At 36.0% G+C, this 22,876-nt stretch overlaps 2 protein-coding genes across 5 annotated transcripts; one reads left to right on the top strand and one right to left on the bottom strand.

The window, feature by feature from the left end:
- The first annotated feature begins 950 nt into the window (after positions 1 to 950).
- LOC18109694 (cytochrome P450 81Q32) lies at positions 951 to 18,376 on the top strand. Of its 4 annotated transcripts, none has more exons than XM_052451317.1 (3): positions 951 to 1,842; positions 17,202 to 17,320; positions 17,661 to 18,376. In XM_052451317.1, the coding sequence occupies exons 1-3, from the start codon at positions 1,047 to 1,049 to the stop codon at positions 18,267 to 18,269; spliced, it is 1,524 nt and encodes a 507-aa protein (XP_052307277.1). In that variant the 5' UTR covers positions 951 to 1,046; the 3' UTR covers positions 18,270 to 18,376. The 4 variants fall into 4 exon arrangements, with proteins under 4 accessions (XP_052307277.1, XP_006387978.1, XP_052307276.1 ...); XM_052451315.1 differs by lacking the exon at positions 17,202 to 17,320 and adding an exon at positions 2,384 to 2,545 and having other exon boundaries at positions 953 to 1,961; positions 17,823 to 18,376; XM_006387916.3 differs by lacking the exons at positions 17,202 to 17,320; positions 17,661 to 18,376 and adding an exon at positions 2,384 to 3,097 and having other exon boundaries at positions 951 to 1,961.
- Positions 18,377 to 18,467: 91 nt separating this feature from the next.
- LOC112326952 (60S ribosomal protein L3-2) lies at positions 18,468 to 22,298 on the bottom strand. The gene is made up of 6 exons (XM_024597632.2): positions 22,187 to 22,298; positions 21,229 to 21,335; positions 20,570 to 20,680; positions 19,689 to 19,993; positions 18,994 to 19,403; positions 18,468 to 18,882 (listed from the first exon to the last, which is right to left on the bottom strand). The coding sequence occupies exons 2-6, from the start codon at positions 21,311 to 21,313 to the stop codon at positions 18,624 to 18,626; spliced, it is 1,170 nt and encodes a 389-aa protein (XP_024453400.2). The 5' UTR covers positions 21,314 to 21,335; positions 22,187 to 22,298; the 3' UTR covers positions 18,468 to 18,623.
- Positions 22,299 to 22,876: the final 578 nt, after the last annotated feature.

Below are 22,876 nucleotides of genomic sequence, written 5' to 3' on the forward strand. Positions count from 1 at the left end.
CATAATTTGTTTCGAGTTACTTTCTATAGAGCTATCGAAATCTCAAGCAAATCTCTTGTCATAGAGTTAGTACTCGATTTTACGAGCAAATATTTTTTTATGATTAAATAAAAAATAGTCTAAAAACAATAAAATTGATAGAGTTCATAACCTAGATCACGAGCTTAACAGATTAAGCCGTGAAACTCGAATCGATCCAATAAATCATTGTCTTAATAGTTTTAAATAGTTTAAAAAAAAATTATGTCACCTCAAGATTTATATTAAAACTCAAACTATATTTATACCACTCATCCGACATGCTTTTAAACTTGTTGAATGGACTGTATCATGTTTAGATAACTTTGAAACTGTTTGATTTAAAACACGGGGTAGATAAGCAAACCAATTGGGAGGATTCGGGATTAACCCATTAGCCACTAAAAAGCTTTCTTGTAACCTAAACAGTTTTTTTTTAATGTAACCCACGCAATCCATGTTGATAGTGAAGATCTAAATGGGATTTTGTTGATTAAACAACTGGTGTGATATAAAGGAACTAATCTGATCAAATCATGGACAACTAAAAATATTCAATTTATTCTCCCGTTTTATTGAATAAGTTAATCATTGACAAAAGAATATTGCAATTCGATTAAAAATAATTATTTATTGGACTGTAGAAAACTTGGAATTTGGTGTTTTAATAAGTTTTTTTGCAAAGATTTGTATTTTGCCATCATGAAGGAAATAAGAATAATTGGTACAGATATTGAAATTTCTATGTAAAAAAACCATATGAAATGTGCAAAGTCAACATCATAACCTACTCAGCTGAAGATCCGAGATCTTGGGTTCCTCATGTCAATTCATATATCAATAGATAAACTCTAAAGTAACGTTGTTGAAAACAACGTAAAAGGATTTAAAAATGCTATTAAAAAATAATAAAAAGAATATTAGAGTTTATATATTGATATATGAGTTGACATGAGGAACCCAAGAACTCGGATCTTCAGCTGCCCTGTTTGACGAGTATCCAAAGCTTACAATCAAGCAAGTTAAGCATGGAAGAAGACTACAGTACCTTGCAACGCCTTTGCTACTCTCTTCTTCTTCCATGCTTTGTGTTTCTTGCTCTTTCAACCAAGTTCTTGCTCCAGAAAAGAAAGCAAGGCAAGATCAGTAATCTCCCACCAAGCCCTTTTGCTCTTCCAATTGTAGGCCATCTCCATCTCCTCAAACAACCTATCCAGCGAACACTCCACTCCCTCTCAGAAAAACACGGTCCCATATTTTCTCTCAAACTCGGATCCCGCCTTGCCGTTGTCATATCTTCACCATCGGCTGTGGAAGAATGTTTCACAAAGAACGATATTGTGTTGGCCAACCGTCCTCCCTTTTTGATCACCAAGTACTTAAACTACAACAACAACACCATGGGCACAGTCGAATACGGCGACCATTGGCGCAACCTTCGCCGCATAAGCGCTCTTGAAATCTTCTCCCCTGCTCGCCTCACCTCGTTATTTAGCATCCGAAGAGATGAAGTCATGGGCTTACTGCGTAGACTTCACAGTGTTTCCAAGCATGGTAACTATGCTAAGGTAGAGTTGAGATCCATGCTCTTGGACCTAACAAGTAATATTATAATGAGAATGGTTGCAGGGAAGAGGTATTATGGCGTAGATGTTAAGGAAATTGAAGAGGCCAGGATTTTTAGGGAGATCTTGGAAGAGTTTTTTGCATATATTGCTATGATAAATGTGGGGGATCTGATTCCAATGTTGCAGTGGGTTGATATTACAGGCCACTTGAAGAAGTTGGATAGACTAAGTAAGAAGATGGATGTGCTCTTACAGGGTCTGGTTGATGAGCATCGAGATGACAGGGACAGAAACACTATGATAAACCGGTTTCTCGCTTTGCAAGAAGAACAGCCTGAATACTACACTGATGACATAATCAAAGGCCATGTTCTGGTTAGTCAAACCGAAGCCTTTTTATGTTGATTCCATCATTTAACTTGTTAAGGAAAAATGATGTTTTTGTTTTGATTCACTCAATTTTTCTTACGGTTTGATCTTTTGGTATCATCTACCCTTTCAATTTCTTAGAGTTTCATTCACTAAAAAGGGAAACAAAACCACAAATGATGCCTAAAGCCACCTGTTTTTTTCTCCACCGCTTCATCAAATTTTGTGTCCACGTATTAAACATAGCTATGTCAGTTCATCAAGTTTTTTTCTCAACCTGACCTAGCCCAAGTTAAACTCCGGGGCTCTGGGTTGTGTATCAACCTGTCAAGTCATTCGGGTAGACCCTTCTCATCTTTGCTTTTGGGTCGGAGCTGGCTTGAGTTTAACAAGCATGGTAGGTATAATTCACTAAGTATTTTGTGCAGGAGTTGTTTCTTGGGGGAACAGAGACTTCTGCTACAGCAATGGAATGGGCATTAGCCAATCTACTCAACCATCCAGACGTGTTAAAGAAAGCTAAAGCAGAAGTGGACGCTCAAGTTGGAGACCGCTTGATAGAAGAGTCAGATTTTGCAAAACTACATTACCTTCAGAGCATCATCTCCGAGAATCTGCGTCTATGTCCGGTGACACCCCTTATACCACCTCACATGCCATCCTCCGACTGTACCATTGGAGGATACCATGTCCCAGCTGGGACCATATTATTTGTAAACGCATGGTCTCTCCATAGAGACCCTACACTGTGGGATGAGCCCACAAGTTTCAAGCCCGAGAGATTTGAATCTGCAGGCAGAGTTGATGCCTGCAAGTTCATCCCCTTTGGGATGGGAAGGAGAGCTTGTCCTGGAGATGGCCTAGCAAACAGAGTGATGACCTTAACTTTGGGATCGTTGATACAGTGCCTTGAGTGGGAAAGGGTTGGTGAAAACAAGATTGACATGACAGAGAAGACAGCAATGACCATGTTCAAAGTTGAGCCCTTAGAGCTCATGTGTAGAGCTCGCCCGATTCTAGACATGCTTCTCTCTTTAAGTGGTCAAAAAATATAAATTTGTCAAGAGTGCTGCCAATATTATATGTATGTTTTTATTTTCAAAACATAATAATAAATTATCCCTTAGGGTTTGGTTTTCTTATTATATATTTTGGGACATGATGATACCAAATGTTAAAATGATATTAAACTATAAACTTCAGCAAAAGTTTTTTTTTCCCCATCAAGAAGGGGTAAAAATGAATAATAAACGTGGATTATCAAATTATTTAATTAAATACATATCAGCTGTTTTATTTACTATTATAATTTTTTTAATGTAAAAAATATGTTGAAAAAATCTGTATATTTATTTTTTATGTCCATGACAAAGTATAAGTAGATAACTAATATTTATTTTTATGCAAAATATTTTTTTATCCACCCGTGGAAGATAACTTAGTGGAAATCTAAAATGGATTGTTATTGATTAAAAAATAATAATATTTATATCACACATAATACTAATTTTAATATAAATATTTTTAATTATAATAAAAATGATTATAATTATAATACAAATAATAATATTTTTTATATTAATACTTTTAATTATAATAAAAATAATAATATATATTTATAATACAAATAATTATATTTAGAAACCTAAAACCCAAGAACCTTGGGTCTTGACGCAGGACGCGTTAGCCATGGGTCCTGATGCTGGACCCAAAAGCATTGGGTTCTGAAATAGAACTCATTAGCATTGGATCCTGACACAAGACCCAAGAGATTGAGTCAAGATGACTTACCAAAAGTCTTGGGCTAGGCGTGGTGCGAGACCCAAGAGATTTGGATCTGCGCTCTAGCCACACTCAAGCTCCTTGGGTGAGGTGCTCATTTCCAGCCCCAAGTTTCTTAGGTCTGAGAAGGGAATGTCTGACTCAAGTTAATAATAATAATAATAATAATAATAATAACAGTAATTGATTTCACCCTTCAAATCAATTTTATGTTTTTTTATATTAATAATATTTTTTACAAATTTAATAATATTAATGAATATAATAATATTTACAATATTAATAATAATATTAAACTTGTCTGACCTAAGTTCTTATAATATTTATAACACAAATAATACTATTTTTAATATTAATATTGTTAATTATAATAAAAATATTATTATTTATAACACAAATAATAATATTTTTTATATTAATATTGTTAATTATTATAAAAATAATAATATTTATAACCCAATTAATACTATTTTCTATATTAATACTTTTAATTATAGTACAAATAATATTATTTATTACACAAATAATAACATTTTTTATATTAATACTTTTAAATATACTAAAAATAATAATATTTATAACACAAATAATATTATTTTTTATATTAATAATTTTAATTATAATAAAAAAAACAATATTTATAATACAAATAATAAAATTTTAATATTAATAATAATAAAATTTAAAATATTTATAATACAAAAAATAATATTTATGGGTGTGGCTGCACAGCTAGACCCAAGGATACTAGGTCCCGATGTCAACCAGACCCTACCCCTTTTTGAAGTGTTGAGTCAAACCCAACACTATTGGATTCTGCTAGGCAGCAGGACCCAATGTTGGTGGCTCCTTTTGGAAGTTTTTTGGGCCTACCTTGGCAGCTAAACCCAACAGTATTGGGTCCAGCTGCCAAGCCAGCCCAATAGCTTTTAGCAGAGAAGACAATGCCCCCAGCCGCAATTCTTGACGAAAAACATGGTAGAGGAGCGTCCCCTCGGGGCTCTATAGTATTTATAACACAAATAATAGTATTTTAAATATTAATACTATTAATTATAGTAAAAATAATAATATTTATAACACGAATAATATTATTTTTCATATTAATACTTTTAATAATAATAATATTTATAATACCAATAATACTATTTTTTATATTAATGTTTTTAATTATAAAATAAAATAAAATTTATAATACAAATAATAAAATTTTTAATATTAATACTAATAAAATTTAAAATATTTATAATACAAATAATAATATCATTAGGTATGGCTGCACAGCCAAACCCAAGGTTATTGGGTCCAGCTGCCCACCTAGACTCAAGATCGATGGGTCTAGCTGGGCAACTAGACCAACTCCCTTTTTAAAGTGTTTTGGGTTTGGCTGAGCGAGACCCAACACTATTGGGTCCTGCTGGGCAACAAGACCCAGCGATGTTGGCTCTTTTTGGAAGTGTTTTGGGCCTGGCTTGAAAGCCAAACCCAACAACGTTGGGTCCATCTGCCAAGCCAGCCCAGTAGCTTTTGGCAGAGGAGGTGATTAGTACTTAAAATTGCATTTTCATTAAGGTTTTATATCATCATATTACACATAAAGCATCATTAAATCCCTAACTTAAACATGTTTTATAATAACAAATTTAATAATATAAAATATCTTTAATTTATGGTAAATGCTTATTTTGAATGCGGACATATCTCAGCTTAGAGAAGAGATGTTGGTTCAATTCAAACTAGAACACCATTCGGTTATTGGATCATAACTGGAGTTGTAGATCTTGGATTTAGATCTGGTTTATCTTAATGAAAAGGTAAGACATAGGCCTAAAACTTTCATGAAGAGTCCAAGATTCAAAGCTGTCATTTTCAAGTTCACATCTTAGCAACAAAAGAGAAGTCTGAATCTGTCCTGCAGTCCAGACACTGTTCGGTGTTCAGCCCGTATCTCAAGTTCTAGAAATCCAAATGAGCTCATTTCTTTTTTGTTGGAAATCTAAGACAAATACCCACAACTTTCATGAGACAAGTTGTTCAAATTCTGATGTTAGAAATGACGTTTTGTACAGCCAACAAGTCAATAGCTAGCCACCAAGTTAAGAGTTGGCCACCAACTCTATAAATAGTCATCAAATCAATAGTTCTGAATTTTAGCCTATAAAAGCAGGCATTTGTCATACATTTAGGCATCTTGGTTTTCATATCAAGATCTTGCTCTTGTTCTCATTCTTTGTATTTTGTAATGTTCAAGTTTTATTTCATGTTATATTTTCATTAATCTCTTGTTTATGCTTTTCATTTCCTTCACTATACTTAGTTAATTTATATCATTATTGTTGTTACCCATTTTTGGGTTCCCACACAAAAAATGAGAAAATACAAAAAAATATATATCAAAAAAATATTCAGAAGAAATCCAAAAATAACAGGAGCGGGAAAAGGATGCTGGAATACCGAAAAAGACCATACTTGGTTGAGGAGATTCAAAAATGCAAAAGGTTGAAATTTGACAGTATATCGTTGACTGATGAGAGCCCTGTTGAGAAAGAAAATTCAATTTTAAAAAAATATATATTCAAAATCAGATGTTTATAGACTCAATTAAATTTTATCTAAGGTTTAATTGAATTTATGAATGATTGCAAGAAAAATTGATTTTTAAGTCAATTTAGGCTTTTATTGGAAGAAATTAAAGTTCTGGGGTCCAATTATAATTTTGAAGAGTTGATTTGGTAAAATCAGGGGCTTAATTGCATAATTATTGAAGTTTGATTGCCAATTAGGGACTTAATTAAAACAATCCGGAATAATTGAAACAATCCGAAATCAAGGACCAAACCGGAAAGGCGTTAACATCAAGGGATCTAATTACAATTTTTCCGAGGGGCTTGATTACAAAATTGCAAAAAATTCAATGACCAAATCAGAAGTATCTATTTGAATTCTGAAACAGCGTCGTTTCTTGGACACTATTCATTGTCTCTTCCATGCAGCCGTTTTCAGCAGTAAAGGCTAAGGCGTTTTCTGCAGCATGGCGTCCGTTATGGAGCATGCCTTAAGGCTGTGATCCCTCTACATGCAGATTACAAGCCGGTCATTACCAGCACAAGGCCGTCTCTGGCCTATAAAAGCAGGAGAAGAAGACTGAAAAGAGGAAAAAAAAGGGGCAAGGAAGAAAACAGAGGGGGAGAGGGGGAGCAAAGACGAGATAGATGGGAGCAGAGAAAATAGAGAGGGGAGAGCGTAAGGAAGAGAAGAGGAGAAATAATACAGTGGGAAAGGGAAACATGAAGCAAGGCTGAACGAAGAGAGGAACAGAAGAGCAAAAGGAAGAAAGAAGGAGAGACTGCACGGCGAAGAACACAGCACCACCATTGTCTTCACCTCTCCAGAACCAGGTATGTGCGCTTCCCTTCTCAGTCCCTACAATAGTAATGATGCATGATAGTATGTAAAAAAACAAAAAGAAAACGTAAGGAAGCCAATACCAGAAATCATCAATCTCCAGTTGCAAAGTTCTGTTCTGGCCATCTGCAAGAAGGAGGATGAACAGTGCGAAGGTAATTTAATTACCTTTGCACTGTTCATGCACGCGTAAAATATTACGCGTGCATGGATGGCTCAGGTTGGGTCACTGGCTTGGGCTAGTGACCAGGCTGGGCTGGTTAGGTCCAGCCCAGCCACATGGGCCGGGTTGGGCCCAGCCAAAAAAAAAAGATTTCTTCAAAAAAATCTTATTTTCAAAAAAAAATATGATTTTTCGCAAATATTTTACTGCATTTTGATCAATATTGGTTTGTATTTTTATACTTTAAAAATACAAATCTGGTATTAAAATACCTATTTTTTTGTTAAAACATTAAAAAAAAAAAAGTTTTGTTTTCATGCATACGGCCAAGTCTCTCAAAAAAAATCAAAAATATGTATCAGCATGCATTTTGGCTTTAATAACCAGTTTATTAAAGTCACAAGAACTAAGCCAATATTTCAAAAATTAAAAAAAATTTATTTTGTTTTCTTTTAGTATCTGGGATTACGATCTTATACGTAAGACATATTCCGGATATTAAATTCTTTTGTTGACATTAGAACAGTTAGGTTTTACCCGATAAGATAAGGATCTCTTTACCGAAGAGGACTTTTCTTAAACCATAGACGGACCAACAACTAGAAAACACAACAAGACCTTAGATTTTATCAAACAATAAAACAATGCAGCTTACCTTAGGTAGGGGGTAGGGTGTATTTGGGGTGCTAATATCTTCCCTTTACGCAACCAGTCCCCGTACCCGATCTATGAGACCAGTTAGGGTTTCTAGTGACCAAAATACTAGGTGGCGACTCCCATTCCATTTTTTCACTAATAAAAGACAAGAATTCCTTGTCTTCCCACATTTGCCACATTAGATACCAAATATGAGAGTGGATGTTTTCGCCGCGACGCCGCACACGTGCGACAATTATTATGTTCTTATTTTGTTTATTTATGTTTCTCTTCTTCATTATGTTTAACTAAGTTTATTTTGTCAATGTAAAAAGGTTACACTAAATGTATAAGAATAAGTATAATATGAACTCAACATGGACTTTAATGTTTATATTCAAGAAAGTTTGATATTAACATGTTGTATAATTGTTATCTTACTTACTCTTAATACCTTACTTATTAAATGATTAATCTAGATTTGTGTTATACAACCCTTGGTACAATAAATACTTGACCCTTTCATAGCCTACTGAATGGTATAACGATACTTGTGCTATGAAAGGAACTTGATTTGTTGTTGACATAAGTTATCACTATGAATACCTGACAACATTTAAAAGTATTGGCATTACTCAAATAAGATAATTAATATGATCATATTAATAATTTATAATGAGCTATTAATAATAAATCATTTGATTGGAACCTCTTTTGTGTGTGGTTTCCAGTTAACTAATAAAAAGAATTTATATTATACTTATTTAAAATATCATTAGTGGATCCTCTAACATTGATAATTATTTTATCTATATTTAATCCTCACATCAATATCTCATCTCAAAAGTTCTCTTCAACTTCTTTCCATTTATTATTTGAAATTTTATATAGTTGACCTCCACATGATTCGACCCAAGTCTTGCCAGGTTATTTATTACTTCAACACTCCTACACTTGGGTTAAGACATCAATCTTTTGATCGTGTCAAGAGGCAATGTCCCAGCCGTAATTCTTGACGTAGAGGAACGCCCTTCTTTACAGTATTTATAACACAAATAATACTATTTTTTATATTAATACTTTTAATTATAATAAAAATAATAATATTTATAACACAAATAATACTATTTTTATATTAATACTTTTAATTATAATAAAAAATAATATTTATAATACAAATAATAATGTTTTTAACATTAATAATAATAATAATAATAATAATAATAAATTTAAATTATTTATAATACCAATAATAATATCATTGGGTATAGCTGCATAGCCAGACCCTAAGATCGGTGGGTCTGGCTGGCAGCCAGACCCAGCTCCTTTTTGAAGTGTTTTGAGCCAGACCCAACACTATTGGGTCCTCCTGGGCAGCAGGACCCAACATTGTTGCTCCTTTTGGAAGTGTTTTGGGCCTAACTTGGCAGTCAGACCCAACAGCATTGGGTGCAACAGCCAAACCAGACCCAATAGCTTTTAGTAGAATAGGCAATGCCTCCAGCCGCAATTCTTGACAAAAAACACAACAGAGGAACGCCCCTCCAGGGCTTTACAGTGGTGTCCACAGTGAAAACAGTATATGACTATAGTGTCGTCCACAGTGTAATATGTTTGCGTCCACTCCCACGTGTTTTAAAAGAGCCCGGCAGAGGATAAACTCAAACAGTGCAATCCACAATGAAAGCACTCACAGTCTACAGTGATTCGAAACAGTGCAATCCACGTTTTCCTTGGCTGTTGCTAGACGCGCGGGTCTGGCCCTATCATCCTGGCTTGAAGCCGAGCATCAGGTGTCTACAGCCTGGGTCGTGCAGCCCCACTAAAATTCAAACTAACCATTTTCTCCCTAACCAAAAAGACAACCTCACCCCCTGCAATCTTTGCAACTCTATGTGGCAAAGGCAGCCCTGCCATTACTCCTCTTCAATTTATATTGCTTTTAGCCAGTGTTTTAAAACCCGGACCGGCCCGACGAGTCGACCCGGGCCTGGGACCGGTCGGGGTGGAGGCAAAAACCCGCTTAGGAATTGGCCCGGGGAAACCCGGTCGACCCGGGTGAGACCAGGTCAATTTTTTTCCTGCCACTGCCGTTGCCTCTTCTCTTCCTTCGACCTTCGCATCCCAGCCTATTGCACCTGCTGTCTAAGGAGCAAAACCCGAGTTGGAGGAGTTCCATTGAAATTCACACTCTTCACCTTCTTCTCACTAGCATTCACTATAACCCCAGCTCTCCTATCAGTCTTCTTCGCCATCAATGGCGTCGTAATCCCTTGCTCATGTTTCCCCAATCCTTGCCCTTCCTTCCACCCCATCTTCGTCATCATCCTCTGCGCCGCAGTCATTTGTCCACCAGCACCAACTCCCAACCCTACCGTCCCTGACGTCCCAATACTAAACCCATCCCCATTCCTGGGTGGCGAAGAACTCCTCGGAACACCTCCACTCATGGCAGCACGCCTTCTCCACGCTTCCTCCCCAGAAATATTCACATCCCTGTCCCTATCCCTCTCCCTTTCCCTCTCCCTCTCCCTCTCCCTCTCCCTCTCCTCCTCTGGCCTCCTCCTCTCAATCTCCCTCAACCCCTCCGCTTCCATCGCCTTTCTTTTTTTCTCCCTCCTATAATCTTCATAATCATTCGGCCTGGCCGGATCATACTCCTCAACAACCACCGAATTCACCCCTACCAGTTCCGGTTGCGGAGCCACCTCATCGGGTAGCACAGTCGCCGCCGCCACGAACGGAGAAACTAAAGATTTGGAAGCAGAGATTTAGGGTTTAGGTTTGTTAGGGTTTTTTAAAATAGTTAGTGGTGATGTGAGCAGAAGAAATTAATGTGTTGATTCAATAAAAGTGAATGTGGTGTTAATTTAGAATTTATGTTGTTGAATGTTTTGTTTTAAATATTTTAGAATTTATGTGGTTGGATGTTTTGTTTTAAATATTTTAGAATTTATATTTTGTTTATGTTTTGGATATTGAATTAAATTTATGTTGTTGGTTTATAATTTAAATTTGGTTTGTGTAACAGTGTAAGTGTTGCATTGTAACTAGTTATGTGTTTTTTTTTATAGGTGTTTTTTTTTTGTTAACCCGGGTCAACCCATCTGACCCTTGACCCAATCACTTGACCAGATCGATGACCGGGTCGGGTTTCAAAACTATGCTTTTAGCAAAGAGCAAACCCAAACAGTACAGTCCACAGTGAAAGTACTCACAGTCTACAGTAACTCTCGCTACAATGTCAATCAGTGCAATCCACAGTGAAAAAACTCACAGTCCACAGTAATTCCTGCTACAATAAAACACTGATCGCTTTTAGTTATAGTTAATGGTATTTTTTTTCATTTTAGTCATTAATATTTTTTTTCTCATCAGTTGCATCCTTTTATGGTCAAATTGAAGGCTAATTGCTTCTATTTTGTTAAGAAATGACATAATTGAAAGACAAGGGATCAAAATAAAAAACACAGAAGAACTAGATAGCTGTTTTGAAATTGACTAAAAAAGTTTACTTTTGTCCTCTTAATTTGCCACATACCTATTTTCTATCCTTTTAATTCATGTATCTTATTTTTTATCCCTGGTATGAAGTAGGAAAGAGAGTCACCGGATTCTTATGGTAGAGAGAGAAAATCATCGATGAACAAGGATTTCAACAACCAAAATAGTCAATTTTGGTGTCCACATATTCCATTTTATGAGAACAGTTTAACTAAGGTGTTCGTTCACCTTCAAATTGCATAAAAAAAAAGTAGATATGATATTGGGACTTTTCAGGATGGTTTTTGGTTTTGTGACCTTTTTTGGGTTATTTAAATGCATAAACATGTTTATTTAGGTATCTAGGATGTTTGTTTAGATGTTGTTAGGTTAAAAAGTGATTGAAAATGAATTTATGGGGTTTAAAACACCTCTAACATAATTTTCCAGCATCCTCTATGTAACAGCCCGGCTTTTCAAGCCCAAAACAACAGTAAATTTTTTTGTTTTGTACTTGACACACATCGTGTTGGAAATCGGCGAACATGTTCACTCACATCATCAAGATACAATCCATACATCAACAACAATCAACATTTCATTTAAAAGTGATTCTTACATAAACACATAATATTATGTTTGCATAATTAGAAGTTCATATTAAAAATATACATGCATAGACATGATTTTGTATTCTATCCTACAAGTAGTCATCACGAATTTAAACAAAAAGGATCTAATAATAGTTATACATCCAGTACATTGATTCATACAAAATACATCATGATTTAGAATGCAACTACATAATTCCTTGCAAAAGTAGGTTCTTGTGTATTGGGTTTCCTAGGCACCTTGTTGGTGTGATGTCCCTGCTGCAGTACAAAAATATTTACAAGAATGCAATTACTTAATAATAATAATGATAAGAAACGGTCTAGCAGTTTAATGAAGCATTAGCATTGTCTCATGTTTGAAGCGTGACACTTGTAGTTCCTTCATGTTTCTAGTATAAACAACTTGTAGTGCATATAGATGCACCAATTCTTACAATCAGTCATAATCTTAATTCTGGTCATCCTCTTAAGGCATCATTTGCTGAGGTTAACCGTTCACTCACCCCGGCCATCCACTTTGAATGCCATCAGCCAAAACTAATCAACCGCTAGTCCCGGTCATCCATTCGGATGCCATTAGCCGAAGCTAATCAATCGTTTGTCTCGGTCATCCATTCAGATGCCATTAGCCAAAGCTAATCATCCATTTGTCAACATTTAAGCATTTGGCAATCTGAATTCTGAATTAACACAATACGGTAACATTCATGATAAGGTATTTCATTGTTCAAGGTCATCTCTTCATATGCCATTAGCCGAAGTTAATCAATCATTTATCAACGTTTAAGCATTTGGCAATCTGATATCTGAATTGACACAATACGGTAACATTCATGATAAGGTATTTCATTATTCAATGTTATTAAAAAGAAAGGTGAAAGTCACCTACCTGCAGTAGAAGCTCTACTCGTGTTCCCATGTTGCTACTGTTGCACCACACCAAAGGTCCCTCCTGCAGTCACAGGCTCGTCTCATCAATTTTCCTCATTCAATGATATGTTTTATAATAATCATATCAACAGCTAATAGATCTTTCTTTCAATCATTTCTTTCTTTATATTTGAACTGTTACTGTCCGACCTCTCCTCGGATTTTTAACTATATCTAGAGTTATAGAATCCATTTAACGCGAGATTGGTCTCATTGGAAAGCTAAGACACGAGGCTACAAGTTCTATGAAGAAAGAATAACCCAGTTCTACCTCTAAGATAGTCAAAATTGATCATCAAGAAACATTGGATTGTTATTGTCCAACTGTTATTGTCTTGATATTGAACTGTTAATGTCCGACCTCTCCTCAAATTTTTAACTATATCTAGAGTTATAGAACTCCATTTCAGGCGAGATTGGTCTCGTTGGAAAGCTAAGACACGAGGCTACAAGTTCTATAAGAAAGAAGAACTCAGTTTTGCCTCTAAGATAGTCAAAATTGCTCATCAAGAAACATTGGACTGTTACTATCCAACTGTTACTGTCTTGATATCGAAATGTTACTGTCCGACCTCTCCTCAGATTTTTAACTATATTTAGAGTTATAGAACCCATTTCAGGTAATATTAGTCTCGTTGGAAAGCTAAAACATGAGGCTACAAGTTCTATGAAGAAAAAAGAACCCAATTCTGCCTCTAAGACAGTCAAAATTGTTCATCAAGAAACATTGGATTGTTATTGTCCAACTGTTACAGTCTTGATATCGAATTGTTACTGTCCGACCTCTCCTCAGATTTTTAACTATATCTAGAGTTATAGAACTCCATTTCAGGTGAGGTTGGTCTTGTTGGAAAGCTAAGACATGAGGCTACAAGTTCTATGAGAAAGAAGAACTCAGTTTTGCCTCTAAGATAGTCAAAATTGCTCATCAAGAAACATTGGACTGTTACTATCCAATTGTTACTGTCTTGATATCGAACTGTTACTGTCCGACCTCTCCTCAGATTTTTAACTATATCTAGAGTTATAGAACCCATTTCATGTAATATTAGTCTCGTTGGAAAGCTAAAACATGAGGCTACAAGTTCTATGAAGAAAAAAGAACCCAATTCTGCCTCTAAGACAGTCAAAATTGTTCATCAAGAAACATTGGATTGTTACTGTCCAACTGTTACAGTCTTGATATCGAATTGTTACTATCCGACCTCTCCTCAGATTTTTAACTATATCTAGAGTTATAGAACACCATTTCAGGTGAGGTTGGTCTTGTTGGAAAGCTAAGACACGAGGCTACAAGTTCTATGCAGAAAGGAGAACCTAGTTATGCCTCTAAGACAGTTAAAATTGCTTATCAAGAAACATTGGACTGTTATCGTCCAACTGTTACTGTCTTGATATCGAACTATTATTGTCCGACCTCTCCTCAGATTTTTTAACTATATCTAGAGTTATAGAACTTTATTTCAGGCGAGATTGGTCTCGTTAGAAAGCTAAGACACGAGGCTACAAGTTCTATGCAGAAAGGAGAACCCTGTTCTGTCTCTAAGACAGTCAAAATTGCTCATCAATTAATCAGTCCTACTGCCTTACAGAGTCAGTGATGACCCAATCTCGGTTGGTGACCCATAACTAGAGTTCTACAGCTCCAAATTGAGCAAGACTAACTTCCTTAGTTAGCTAACATCCAAGACTACAATTACTATGAAGAAACTTGATCCTAATTCCTCCATCCTCCTACTCGAATTCTCTCCAAAAGTTAGGAGACGAATCTATCCAAATTCATCAAATCTTTCCATTTACACACAACATTCACAATTAAACTTTTTCTCTTTTATCTCAACCCCTAGCCATATCACATATTGTTTAAGAGTGTGAAAAATATCTTTTTAAGATCCAATTTATCTTATTTATTTCAATCGTCCACCTGCATAATTGATCGAAAGCATGGCCTTAAGGAACCAAGAGTTCCTTCACTATTTTCATGCTAATTTCATTAAAATCACACAAAACCAATTTAGACAACAATTTCAATCAACCATAAATAACAAAAAAATAATATTCCAAACAATCCATATGGTCAAGTTATAATGAATTATTATGAGTATAACATATCCAAATGTCAACTTCATCAAATGGTGAAATTTCCAGAAATATGGGTTTAACCGAATTGACCTCAAACTTGCAGTCCTATAGTGCGTGAAGCACAACTTCTATACCGAGTGTTTGTTTTTGATCTCCACCGTTCAGAATCTAGACACCATCAGGAAGAACAACATATCCAAATTATAGCCCGATCTGACGGTGGCCGGAGGAGAAAACAGTCAGCGATGAAGACTGTCCAGAAGTGTATTTTCCTAGAACTTTTCCTCCCGCGATATCTCTCAAACGGGGACTGATATAGAAGATCCCTATGGTGAAACTGTAGACTACATGGAGGAGAACAACATATCTGTCATATTTTATGCAATCAATATGTCTTCTCTCCAGCCCCTCTCTAAACTCTCTCTTGCTTTTGCCAGTCACTCCAAGAGAAAAATAGAATGATATTTATAGTGTTATCATCTTGTTAATTGCACATTTATCCCCACCCCTTTTTATCTTTGTACATAAACTCCTAACCTTCTGTTATTTGAATATTGACCTCTCTTGGTCTTATGTATTCATTTTGTCCCCACAAATATTTTTCTTTTCAACAATTTAGTACTATATTCACTTTCATTTCATTTATTTCACTATTTTTATCTTGATTTATGTTTCTTTAATTTAATTTAACTCATTTTACTATTGGTTAAATTTCTCATAATTTAATAACCTAGAAAAATTATAACCAGGGGTTTACACTCTAGTTGTTGGAATCTAGGTAGAGCAAGTAATGCATTATTTGCCGCAATAAGTGATGCATCACAATAAACGACCCATCGAAATAAGCTTATTTTATAGATCAGCAAACCAATTGAGAGGTTTCAGGATTAACCCATTAGCCACTAAAAAGCTTTCTCGTCAAGTCATGGACAACTAAAAATATTCAATTTATTCTCCTGTTTTATTGAATAAGTTAATCATTTTGACAAAAAAAATATTGTAATTTGATTAAAAATAATTATTTATTAGACGGCAGAAAACTTGGAATTTGGTGTTCTAATAATTTTTGTGCGAAGATTTTTATTTTGCCATCATGAAGGAAATAACAATAATTGGTACAGATATTGAAATTTCTATGTAAAAAAACCATATGAAATGTGCAAAGTCAACATCATAACCTACTGAGTAACGTTGTTGAAAACAACGTAAAAGGATTTAAAAATGCTATTAAAAAAGAATAACAAACCAGTGAGAAAGAATCGCCTGGCTGCTTAGCAAGCTAGCTCCGGTTCTTAGATTGAGAAAAATGGAGGAATTGTCAGCTGCAACTTGATCAACAATCAAGCAAGTTAAGCATGGAAGAAGACTACAGTACCTTGCAACGCCTTTGCTACTCTCTTCTCCTTCCATGCTTTGTGTTTCTTGCTCTTTCAACCAAGTTCTTGCTCCACAAAAGAAAGCAAGGCAAGATCAGTAATCTCCCACCAAGCCCTTTTGCTCTTCCAATTATAGGCCATCTCTATCTCCTCAAGCAGCCTGTTCATCGAACACTCCACTCCCTCTCACAAAAACACGGTCCAATATTTTCTCTCAAATTCGGATCCCGCCTTGCCGTTGTCATATCTTCACCATCGGCCGTGGAAGAATGTTTCACCAAGAACGATATTGTCTTGGCCAATCGTCCTCACTTTTTGAGTGGCAAGTACTTAAACTACAACAACACCACAATGGGCAAAGTCGAATACGGCGACCATTGGCGCAACCTTCGCCGCATAAGCGCTCTTGAAATCTTCTCCTCTCCACGCCTCACTTCCTTATTTAGCATCCGAAGAGAGGAAGTCATGGCCTTACTGCGTAGACTTCACAGTGTTTCCAAGCATGGTAACTATGCTAAGGTGGAGTTAAGGTCCATGCTCTTGGACCTAACGTGTAATATTATGATGAGAATGGTTGCAGGGAAGAGGTATTATGGAGAAGATGTTAAGGAAATTGAAGAGGCCAGGATTTTCAAGGAGATCATGGAAGAGTTTGCCGAATGTATTGTCATGACAAATGTGGGGGATCTGATTCCAATGTTGCAGGGGGTTGATTTTACTGGGCACTTGAAGAAGTTGGATAGACTAAGTAAGAAGATGGATGTTTTCTTACAAGGACTGGTTGATGAGCATCGAGATAGCAGGGACAGAAACACTATGATAAACCGGTTTCTCGCTCTGCAAGAAGAACAGCCTGAATACTACACGGATGAAGTAATCAAAGGCCATGTTCTGGTTAGTCAAATCAAACTCTTTCTTATGTTGATTCAATCATTTAACTTGTGTTAAGGAAACACATGATGTTTTTGTTCGTGTTTCTTTGTGATTCACTCACATTTCTTTTGGTATCATCGCCCCTTTCAATTTCTTAAATTTCGTTCATTGAAAAACAACAAAGAGAAACCACAAACGATCACCTTAAGCCACGTTTTTCTTCAACGATGAGAATATGTCGTGAGATTAGTTTGCATGTCAAGATTCTTTTAAGCTTCGGCTGTGGATCTATCCAACAAGTCATATTCAAGATAGCTCAAACTAAAATCCTTAGGTATAATTCACTAAGTATTTTGTGCAGGTGTTGTTGATTGGGGGAACAGAGACTTCTGCTACAGCAATGGAATGGGCATTAGCCAATCTACTCAACCATCCAGACGTGCTAAGGAAAGCTAAAGCAGAACTGGACGCTCAAGTTGGAGACCGCTTGATAGATGAGTCAGATTTTGCAAAACTACATTACCTTCAGAGCATCATCTCCGAGAATCTGCGTTTATGTCCGGTGACACCCCTCATACCACCGCACATGTCATCCTCCGACTGTACCATTGGAGGATACCATGTCCCAGCTGGGACCATATTATTTGTAAACGCATGGTCTCTCCATAGAGACCCTACACTGTGGGATGAGCCCACAAGTTTCAAGCCTGAGAGATTTGAATCTGCAGGCAGAGTTGATGCATGCAAGTTCATCCCCTTTGGGATGGGAAGGAGAGCTTGTCCTGGAGATGGCCTAGCAAAAAGAGTAATGATATTAACTTTGGGATCGTTGATACAGTGCTTTGAGTGGAATAGAGTTGGTGAAAGCAAGATTGACATGGCAGAGAAGACAGCACTGACCATGTTCAAAGTTGAGCCCTTAGAGCTCATGTGTAGAGCTCGCCCGATTCTAGACATGCTTCTCTCGTAGGTGATCAAAAAATATAAGATTGTCAAGAGTGCTGGCAATATTATATGGATGTTTTTATTTTCAAAAAATAATAATAAATTACCACTTAGGATTTGATTTTCTTATTATTTTGGGAAATTACGATACCAAACGTTATAATTGTATTCAACAATAACCTCCAACAAAGGTCTTTTTTGGCTCAAGGTGTAAAAAGGAAGGTTTAAGATAATAATTTAGCACCGAAGATATATTAAAAATAAGAATTCCCAAATTGAAGAAACAAGGATGACAAGGGATCCAGAATCAAACCAACAGTTGAAGACTACTGAACATTAATAGAAATCTAGCAAAGCTGATTCTCTCCTCCATTGCAAATCAAGTCTTGAGCCGCCCGTAAAACTTGGCCTTTTCCTCAGTGGTCTGGAATCGTCCATGGCCAAATTTGGAGGATGTATCAATGAACTTGAGTTTAATCTCCTCCATAGCAACTCTAGATGTCTGCTTCAACAGAGACTGTCTCAGTGTTACCACACGTTTCTTGGGGCCCACACAGCATCCTTTTATCATCAAATAATCTTCCTTCACAACACCATAATGAGGGAATCCTCCAATTGGTGTAATGTCCTTTTCAGTCCTGATGTTCATCATATTGTGAGAAGAGGCAAATGCTCAACATCAATCAATCATGGTGTGTGCTAAGGACTGAAATCACAGTAGGGACAAACTAGGAAAAAGAAACATTTACCTGTCATATTCAGTAACTGCACAATGAGACTCTTGACCACACTTTCCAAGCTTGTAAATTTTCTTGTTCAGCTCCGTGCGGTGATGGTAACCATTCTGCCCAGCCCTGGCAACAGTAAATGAGACCCTAGCTGGATGCCATGCACCAATACAAGCTACCTTGCGAAGACCACGATGAGTCTTGCGAGGGAGTCGAGTCACACCCCAACGAGTGACCACACCTTCATAGCCCTTTCCCTTGGTTACACCAATAATGTCAATCATTTCATCTTTCTGGAAAATAGCATCAATAGGAATCTGCTTCTCAAAGAAACTGTAAGCAAAGTCAACCTTCTTGGCAACATCCCCGCCGTTGACCTGGATCTCCATCAAATGGGCCTTCTTCTGTTTCAGTCCCTTCATTTTCCGAATCTACATAAACCATGCCAACACCACCACCTTTAGATATCATTGAAATCACATTCATCTAGAGTCTAAACAGCGCCACAGTAATGACAAACAAGGGGGAATCTGAACATCAAGAAACTGCCTCGATAAACAAAAACATTCAAGAGCATGGACACAAAAATTAAGACGTCAGCAATTAAAAGTTTGCTATTGATGTCTGGTATTTGGATATTATAGCTCAGTAATTTCAGAATAAGATTATTATTAATCAAACAGACTCGTTAAAATAAGGATGCAAGTGTAGAATACCTGGGTATGCGCCAACACACGAATCACAGTGCAATACTTTTTCAGTTTCTCCAATTGAGCCTGAATGTCCTTTTTCCCATCCTCAGACTCGTACTTCTTACAGTACTTTGTGAAAGCCTTCTTCTTTGACTTGCACCAGTTTTTGTAGAATCTCCTTCTGACCTCCTCACTCAAATGCTGGGCCCATACAGTGCTCAGAGATCGGAGACCACCAGGAGTATTGACATAGCCAACAACCCCAACAACAACCATTGGCGGTGTTTCTATGATTGTAACAGCTTCACATGTTTCTTTCTTGTGGAGCTCTGAAAGACAAATGAAGAAAGAATTAATGAGCACATAAGCTAGAGGTGAATCATAGTGTTACAATGAATATTTCAATCTTCCTTCCGGCTGCTTTAAAAATGTGAAGAAAAAAACAGAACATCAAAAAGGGGTACGCAAAAAAGACTTACAACCAACAAATTGAACAACAGAAGGCAGCAATGAAGGGCTGAAAATTACAATTGTGCAGACACTTTCAAATAAATACTCCCAATCAATCCCCAATTCCAAGCCACCCAGACATGTTTTATTGGCAAAAGAAGTGTAAAATAATCAAAGTCAATATAAACATGCTAACAGGGACAATTCCAAGTGGTCTGGGGTGGCCCTGGCAACAACAAGGCTAAAAGTTTTGGCCTCCCATTGTTAATATTATAGTGTTTGGTCCAAAACACATGCTACCAGGACAACGCATCCCTGCATGCTAACACAACCAAACATGATGATCTTGATAAATTTATAGGCAACAGCGTATCAAACAAGTTCCTTCACCAAAGCTAGAGATAAAAAAGAGCAACCATCCAGAAGGATAATCGAGAAAAAGTAAAGATACTCACTTGAGCCTGGCTTTTCAACTTCTCGGACAATATGAGTCATCCCAGCTTTGTAACCTAGGAAAGCAGTCAATCTGCAAGGTTTTGTTGGATCATCCTTGGGAAAGGATTTTGCTGTAACATCATCAAAGACAACAAAATTCAATATACAGAGAATGCAAGTTGATACAAATAAGTTAGCCAACCTTGATAAATGCAAATACCACTCTGTCAACAACAATAAATTAGAAATCATATCAAGCTTATCTGTGTCAGGGATTATGACAATATAATACTGCAAGGCAGTTCATCTGACTCCCGATTTACAAGATAGGACAATAAAATTTAATGGTTATTAAGGAGATGATAGAAGGAAGTCCAGATGACCAATCAGTTTTGTCTCACTTGACCCATCCTACATCGTTCTATATTAAAATGACCCATATAAATCCTTTACCAGAGTTTTTCTTTGTTGCAAAAACCATACATGGGACTACACGTTAGGCAATAAACCAATGATACTTGAAGGTACAGATTGGAGAAAAGACAAACTTCTCACAAAACCCAACTAAAAATTAAATCATAGCCTGAAGGTACACATTAATTATGTAGAAATAGAATGTTCCCAATGTGTTATCTTTAACTGTAATGTTAATAATTTCAGGTGAAAGAGCATAAGAAACCTTTTCCTCGATGGCGGGAGGCTCTTTTTCTTGGGAGAAATCCCAAAGAGCCATGTCTAGGGTGTTCAAACTTGCGGTGAGACATGCTTCTACCTTTGATATAACCTCTGCAAGACTCGTGAGCTTCAATATTGTTTTTCCTCAAGAAATAAAATATCAACAAAAAATAATATATCCAAATAAAACATCAATAGTACTAATTCAGATTCTCCTTCAATATATGTATAAATATAAAATCCAACCAATAGGACCATCAATATAAAATAATAACAATTTTATCTAGTATTTCAAAGACCCACAAAAAATTAAATGCCTGTTAATATCATTAAATAGATCTAGTTGAAATCATCATAATAACAACTAAAATACTAATCACAAATAAGCTTAAACTGAATACAAATGATTTAAAGGTTATTTTTTTACAATTAAGATTTACTAATTTGAAATAAAGAAAAGGAAAGGACCACTATTGGTATCATAAAATAACCCTTTGAATTGTAAACTTACAAGGGTATTAACCACAAAACACCAGCAAATGAAAAGAAAAGATTTTTCCCCGAAAAAACCACAGGCCTATGGCAGACATATTATGATGCCAATTCTCAAGCTCATCGGTATTTCTTTCCAAAAACCCATTTAGGGTTTCGGCAAAAAAAGAGCCATTTCTGAGACTCCAGCCCTGATTACTCACCACTTTTCATAAAGGGAAAAATTCTTTCAAATCATCACCATGTAAAGTAGTAAATACCATCGCATGTACACAATCACAGTCACGAACCAATCAAATAAACGTATAGCAAATAACATATAGGTTGACAAAACTAGTTCTTCTTCAGTTTTACAGCAAAAACAATCAGAAAAAGAAAGATAAAAAAAGCCTACTAGATCGGCAACAAAAGGCTAAAAAGACAAAACTGAATGTTTTCAGATAAACGAGAAAGAAATAGAACGATAGTACCTCGGCAAAATGATAAGAGAGAAGGAGCAGAGAAGTTTTGAGAGAGGCAGTGGCTGGCTGCGAGGTGATGGGCTAAAAACTGAATTGTTTGCCTAGGTTTTTATAGTGTTTTTTTATTAAGATTTAACGGTTGGATTAGTGCCTTGGGGTTGATATTGTCCGTTAGATGGATGGTTGCTCCTAGTGTTAGGGTTTTCTGCTTTTCAAAAGTTTAGTGTGGCCACCAAATGCTCATCCTAGGTTGGATCCGATCTCGTGGGCCTAGATCTGTTAGATTATCCGAGCTCGGTTCATGATGGATCACGGGCTTAACGGGTAGCTGATAAAAAATATTATATATTAAAATATTGTGTAATTTTTAAAAGAAATAACAAAGATTAAAAAAACATGCAACATTATTGAATCCTAAAAAAATTAAATAAAACAAGATTTATTTATTTTTTTGAGAAACGCATCTAAAGGAATGAAAAAATGGAAATGAGGCCGCCGGAGAATATGATAAAAAAAACTTTTTTCATACTTTTAAATTTTTTTTAATGAAAAAAAAGGAAACAAATATGTTTTTGTGAAAAAAAATATTTTTAATCAATAAATATATTTTCTTCAGTTTTCCATTTCCTGAATTTTATTGTTAAAAAACTAAAAATTTTCAACATTTAAATATCACCTTAGTTTTTTTCGCTCATTAAA

Source organism: Populus trichocarpa, chromosome 3 (assembly GCF_000002775.5).
Source record: "Populus trichocarpa isolate Nisqually-1 chromosome 3, P.trichocarpa_v4.1, whole genome shotgun sequence".
In the NCBI taxonomy this organism is placed as follows: domain Eukaryota; kingdom Viridiplantae; phylum Streptophyta; class Magnoliopsida; order Malpighiales; family Salicaceae; genus Populus; species Populus trichocarpa.

Coding starts and splice junctions, on each gene's coding strand:
- LOC18109694 (XM_006387916.3), top strand. CDS start 1,047: ATGGAAGAAGACTACAGTACCTTGCAACGCCTTTGCTACTCTCTTCTT. Junction 1,962..2,383: donor TAATCAAAGGCCATGTTCTG/GTTAGTCAAACC, acceptor TATTTTGTGCAG/GAGTTGTTTCTTGGGGGAAC.
- LOC112326952 (XM_024597632.2), bottom strand. CDS start 21,313: ATGTCTCACCGCAAGTTTGAACACCCTAGACATGGCTCTTTGGGATTT. Junction 20,681..21,228: donor CTCCCGCCATCGAGGAAAAG/GTTTCTTATGCT, acceptor ATGATGTTACAG/CAAAATCCTTTCCCAAGGAT. Junction 19,994..20,569: donor AGTTGAAAAGCCAGGCTCAA/GTGAGTATCTTT, acceptor TTTGTCTTTCAG/AGCTCCACAAGAAAGAAACA.